We start from the raw sequence: 6,896 nt of genomic DNA, 5'->3' as shown, positions 1-6,896 counted from the left end.
TCATGTTGTTTATTCTTAATTTACATGACAAGCGATTGAATGAACAATATGATTATTAGTTATTAAAGTTAAGATGAGTTTCCTCCAACCCGAAAAATCAAAATTTAAAACATGAGGCCAGGTAACTAGACTCGCCAGTTTAGAAAAAAAAACATATAAAGAAATTGACTGCATGGTAACCATCAGTAAAGGCGATGTAAGTATCCTTTCTAAAATAATTGGTCGCTGTATTTATGGGAGGGGGTTAAAATAACTCATAGAGAAAAATGAGCTTTTACAGTATTCATGGTATAATAAAATTTTGATGGTCAAAGTCCCGACTACGATTTGTTACTTATGGCACCACAAGAATACTGTAATAACAGACGCAAGTGCATTTAGGCAACACCCATCATCCGTGCAATTCTAAATTTAGAGGACCCGACACAGTGTTGCGATTTTTCTTATTTCTTTTTAATATTGACATCGGTTCGAATGAGTAATAAATTATTGACTGTATTATTATGACAGTAATGTGTTTCGGCGGTTAGATGTCGTATTGGTGTATTAAAAATCTAAATCACGGTCCTCCTTCATCAGGGATCCAACCATAATTTCTATAATGGCAAAATAGCTTTTCTAAGCAAATACTCAGTAACCAATATTTTTATGTTTAGCATATACAATCATTGGTTTTGTTTTAAAGATTTGTTTGCATGTTTCATCTTTTAAAACTAATGACCAGCATTTTGATGATTTGGATTTCAAAAATTTGATTCTTGGGTCATACTTTGTAATTTGATCATAAGCACACTGTTATTAGATACAAATAAATAAATACATGTAAATAAATAAATAAACAAATTTATAAAGAAAGAAAATAAAAATTAAAAAATGGGTTTTTTTAAAATGATATGCGGTTCTAACTTTTAAATGCGATAATAAATCAATGCCGTAAAGTATATTATACATATTTTAGGACGATCAGTTCTTGTATTCTCAAAAATATTAGACTAGCTGAGACTCGCAATGCCGAATTATTTCATTTTTTTAAAAAGGATTAACATCTTACTAAAACCTTTGCCTTATTCTCACCCATCCCTTCATTTCATTAGTATATCAAAAAAATATATAAATATTTAATTTTGAATAAATTCTGTTTTAAAGTCAATTACATCCTTTTTGGGTCCCCAAGTTTTCGACACATGGTCACAACGTGAATATCTTTAGTGTTTTCAAAATAAAATCGACTCAGTTGGAATTCTTTTGAAGTAAATTTCTAAAATGGCAAACTGTAAAGTTAATGTGTTTTGATTAACTTAGTGTTTGAATCAAAATTCTAAATCAAACAAGAGGCCCATGGGCCACATCGCTCACCTTTAACACATTGGCTAGGCAAAAGCACAAATCAGTTCAGTATTGAAAAGGTTACCGGGGGGGGGGGGGGGTACCTGATGATGCTTCCATGTCAATATAACAAATGGATTTGTTGTACTTGAGTAAATTTTGAGAAAATTTGATCCCCCATTGTGGTTCCTCCCTATCCCAGAGGTCAATATTTGAACAAACTTGAATCTACACTACCTGAGGATGCTTCCATATCAATATGACTAAACATAGCTTTTCTGTTCTTGAGAAGAAATATTTTTTCTGCATGTTCTTATGTAAAACTTTCGATCCCCCATTGGGCCCCATCCTACCCCAGGGGTCATCATTTGAACGAATTTGAATTTACACTATCTGAGGATGCTTCCATATCAAAATGGCTAAACATGATTTTCAGTTCTTGAGAAGAGGATATGTTCCTTTATGTTCCTATGTAAAATTTTCGACCCCCCATTGTGGCCCATCCCTATCCCCGGGGGTCATCATTTTAACAAACTTGAATCTACACTACCTGAGGATGCTTCCATATCAAAATGACTAATCATGGCTTTGCAGTTCTTCATCAGAAGATATTTTCCTATATATTTCTATTTAAGACTTTGATCCTCCATTGTGGCCCCACCCTACCCAAGGGGGTCATGATTTGAACAATCTTGAATTAACACTACCTGAGGATACTTCCACATAAATATGATCATTCAGGGCTTTGCTGTTCCTGAGAAGAAGATTTTTAAAATTTTTCCTATATATTTCTATGTAAAACTTTGATCCTCCAATGTGGCCCCGCCCTACCCCCATGGGTCATGATTTGAACAAATTTGAATTTTTACTACCTGAGGATGCTTCCATATAAATATGACCAATCAAGGCTTTGCTGTTCTTGAGAAGAAGATTTTTTAAAGATTTTTCCTATATATTTCTATGTAAAACTTTAATCCTCCATTGTGGCCCCGCCCTACCCTCGGGGGTCAAGATTTGAACAATTTGAATTTTTACTACCTGAGGATGCTTCCATATAAATATGACCAATCAGGGCTTTGCTGTTCTTGAGAAGAAGACTTTTTAAAGATTTTTCCTATATATTTCTATGTAAAACTTTGATCCTCCATTATGGCCTCACCCTACCCTCGGGGGTCATGATTTGAACAAACTTGAATCTTCACTACTTGAGGATGCTTCCATATAAATATGACCAATCAGGGCTTTGCTGTTCTTGAGAAGAAGATTTTGAAAGATTTTTCCTATATATTTCTATGTAAAACTTTGATCCTCCATTGTGGCCCCGCCCTACCCTCGGGGGTCATGATTTGAACAAACTTGAATCTACACTACCTGAGCATGCTTCCACATGAGTTTCATCTTCCCTGGCTCTGTCGTTCTTGACAAGAAGATTTTTAAAAGATTCTATTAATTTTTCACTAATTCTTTATTATCTCCCCTTGAAAGAGGGCATGGCCCTTCATTTGAACAAACATAAATCCCCTTCACCCAAGGATACTTTGTGACAAGTTTGGTTGAAATTGGCCCAGTGGTTCTTGAGAAGAAGATGAAAATGTGAAAAGTTTACGACAACAACGACGCCGACGACGACAACGCCGACGACGACAGACAACGGACAATTTTTGATCAGAAAAGCTCACTTGAGCCTTTGGCTCAGGTGAGCTAAAAAGTCTGCAGCGTTCTGAAAGTTGAAATTTAGAGTTATATTTTCAAACTTTTAAAAGACGAACATGATATTGAATTTTTTTAGATCGTTAAGCAAAAATCTTCCCTTCAATAGATAGATTAATAATTCAAAAATTTCAAATACATAAAATTTAGGATATTAAAACTGTTTAATTGAATTTTAAGTTTTGATTTTTGAATTAAAATATTTTTAAATTTCAGTATTCAAAATAAATTAAAATTTTTATTAAAAAAAATCAAGCATTTGAAATTACTACATGTATATGAGAGGAACAACATCTACACAAGAAAGACAACTTCAATGACACCCTGTATTTTAACCTTCCAATCAGGTGATAACAAGGTCCGCCATTTCGCATTTTCTGGATTCTTATTTTGATACATGTACATGTATATAGAGACTGAAATTGCCCGTTATAAGGTACTGTTACTTATATGAAATAATTTAACTATTTATATGCATAAAAGGTTTATGAAATAATTTAGACAGGTAATTTGATTAGATACAGGTTGGGGTGGGGTGGGGGGTCTCTAACATTCCTAAGTTGATATTAAACTTTTAAACGAAAAATCGGTATATTAGTAGTGAAATATGTGATGTTACAAATTAGATTAACCAGGACATTTTGGTTTGTCAGAAGAATTGATATAAATAGACTTAAAGAGTAGATGTTTCTCCTTTCATTTGTACTTTCATATATTGTAGATTTGGATATGGATCCCAGCAACAGTGCCCAAGATGTCGTCCGATGTGACCTTTGTGAGAAAGCTATCGTGCAGATGTACTGTGATTTCTGTCATGTCAATCTGTGTATTCCTTGTATAGGAAAACATATTTCTGATGACTATAATAAACATATTGTGGTCCCATTCCAACAAAGAAAATCTACTTTGATTTATCCACAGTGCACAATACATGATAAAAAAAGATGTAAATTTCAATGTGAAGAATGCAACACCTCTGTTTGTTCTTTGTGTACTATATCTGAAACACATAAGGGGCATAACATTTCAACTCTTTTGGGTATCTATAATTCAAAGAGAGAAGTCATTGGAAAAGATGCTGAAGAATTAGAAAACATAGTTTCTCCAGCTTATGAAGAAATTGCAACTGAAATAGAAGCTCAGATTGCTAACCTGGATGGAGAATATGAAAAACTTACAACAGCAGTTACAAAACATGGAGAAGAATGGCATAAGGAAATTGACAATACTGTAAACAAAATGAAAACAGAAATTGAAGAGATAAAAATCAAACATGTGAGCATTCTGAAAAAACATTTAGATGAAATTAAACAGATACAAAATCTGATTGAACAAACACTACTTAGATTAAATAGAATAGATGAATCAAATGAAGTGTCTATGACTATGGAATACATTTCTAAAATCAAAGAATTAAGCAAACTTCCACATAAAGTTACGGTATCACTGCCAATATTCAATCCTAAGTCAAAAGATACAGAGCAACTTTATAAGTTGTTTGGATCTTTAACACCATTATCCACCAAATCAGAAGAGAATGGCTACACACTGAATAAACCAGAGACACCAACCAGAAAACTGCTGGAAGAACTAGAACTTATCACTTCTATAAATACTGGGTATGAAAACCTTCGCAGTGTCACTTGTATCAGTGAAGAAGAAATCTGGACCAGTGCAGAAGTCAGTGATATGAAATGCTTTAACATCCAAGGCTCACTTATCAAAACAATCAAAACAAAATCAGGGGAGTGGCCAGGTGATATAGCAGTGACAAGTGATGGGAGTCTAGTGTACAATGACTGGAAAACAAAGACTGTGAAAAAAGTAAAGAATGGACAGATAGAGGAGGTTATCAGACTTCAGGGCTGGACACCCAACAATCTCTGTGTCACCTCCACTGGTGACCTCCTGCTTACCATGTTCAGTAATGATAAAACACAAGCCAAAGTTGTCCGTTACTTGGGCTCTACAGAGAAACAAGCAATCCAGTTTGATGATGAGGGTAAACCTCTGTATTCAGGATATCACTACATTAAATACATCAGTGAGAACAGAAACCTGGATATTTGTGTGGCTGACTTTAAAGCAGGTGCTGTAGTGGTAGTCAATCAAGCTGGAAAACTCCGATTTAGACACACTGGTCATCCTTCTGCTACAAAGATTAAACCATTTAAACCCCGTGGCATCACAACAGACAGCCAGAGTCAGATCCTGACAGCAGACTGTAACAACGACTGTATCCACATCCTAGACCAGGATGGACAGTTCCTCCGTTATATAGATAACTGTGACCTGAAGGATCCATATGGTTTATGTGTGGACAAAAATGACAACTTGTTTGTGGCTGAGTGCAGAGGAAATGTTAAAAAAATTAAATATTTACTGTAATATTACACCTCATAATAATAATGACAGAAAAAACTGTTTTACCATGTTTGTTGATCAAATTTTCTATAATCTTTAAATAATGCAAGAAAATAAAACCAATATATGTATTTCGATATTTTGTCAAAGTGCAAACTTCGATCTAGGCATCTTATCCATCTTAGAGTTAATCAGGAAAGTATAAGTCTAGATACTATTCCATGAACATTGTTGTTTACTAATATTTTTCTGCTAAAAAAAAAACTGACACAACAGAAAGATCAACTAATGATACAAATTCAACCACAACCTTTCCTGTGATAAAATCATACAAGGAGATTTCCTTTAATTCATGTATTGTCAAGTCTCAAGGCATATCTGGTCATTGACCTACCATAATAGAAACTTGGCGACTTCTTTCACCTCCTGAAAAATATATCAAAATGTAACTGAATTCATAGCACATCAACAATCAAAATGTTATGAACTTCATACTGAATGGCAAACTTAATTGCAGCAGGTTACCAACCTTCCTGAACTCATGGAAACTTTAGAACCCCCCCCCCCTCCAACACACACACAAAATAACTATGCTGGCATCCGCAAGAGATTGTGCTCTACATCAGTGACACTGAAGTACACTATGACATTTATCTTTTATGTAAGTTAAATTGGGTGAAGCTGTAGTACGGGGTGTCACCATTTGATCTGTAGAGAAAGATGTTGCATTTTATATTTTTTCGCAATTATTGTCAAAATATTAAATGAAATATACTTCAAAATATTTACTTGCAGTATAGTTCATTTAATTTTTCGACAATAATTGTAAAATAGTGTGAATCTACTTATATGTATATTCAACATTATCCACTTATCCACAATGCTTAAATTGTTTGTTCAATACACATTTACAATTGCTTTTGCTGAATGAATTCACACATGAGTCTTAAATAATGATCTGCCCAATAAAAAAAGTAGCGATGGCAATCGAATACAAAATTGCTTATCGGTTAACCTCTAATCGATTAACCGGTTAATCGTATCAAATACACATTTTTCTGACCTCTTTTTTCAAGTAAACTCTATTCATATATTACGCAAGAAAATTTTCAAAAAAAGGATTAGTAAAATTTTGTATATGCTTGATCACTGCACTTTATGTGCTATATTTCAATTTAATAGAAAAAAAATAAGAAAACCATGAAATATCCATCAGATATTTAAGACTGATGATTTTTCAGACCAGATGTTACGCAAAATCATTTTGCATTTTACATTTGCTGAATGAATCCACACATGAGTCTTAAATAATGATCTGCTGGTAATGGTCTTCCATAGATTGCCTATACATGTACTTAACAAAAACAGAAAGTAGAGCTTCCTTATAGGGTAAAAATATCCCCTTCCTCCGCGCTCCACCCTACACCTCCAACCCCCCCCCCCCCCGGGAAAAAAAGCATCTATGTGTCCCACTTATGTTAAAAGTTTTCCAAGTC

General features: G+C 34.0%; 1 protein-coding gene across 1 annotated transcript; it reads left to right on the top strand.

Moving 5' to 3' along the window:
- Window positions 1–3,747: 3,747 nt before the first annotated feature.
- Window positions 3,748–5,446, top strand: LOC133187590 (probable E3 ubiquitin-protein ligase MID2). Its single transcript, XM_061323013.1, has one exon. The coding sequence runs from the start codon at window positions 3,766–3,768 to the stop codon at window positions 5,422–5,424; it is 1,659 nt and encodes a 552-aa protein (XP_061178997.1). The 5' UTR covers window positions 3,748–3,765; the 3' UTR covers window positions 5,425–5,446.
- Window positions 5,447–6,896: the final 1,450 nt, after the last annotated feature.

This window comes from Saccostrea echinata, unplaced genomic scaffold (assembly GCF_033153115.1).
Source record: "Saccostrea echinata isolate AGI-Se365-2 ecotype Australia unplaced genomic scaffold, CSIRO_AGI_Sech_v1 ptg000015l, whole genome shotgun sequence".
NCBI lineage: Eukaryota > Metazoa > Mollusca > Bivalvia > Ostreida > Ostreidae > Saccostrea > Saccostrea echinata.
Note: the sequence above shows the minus strand (reverse complement) of the source record. Positions and strands in the feature narration are given on the sequence as shown.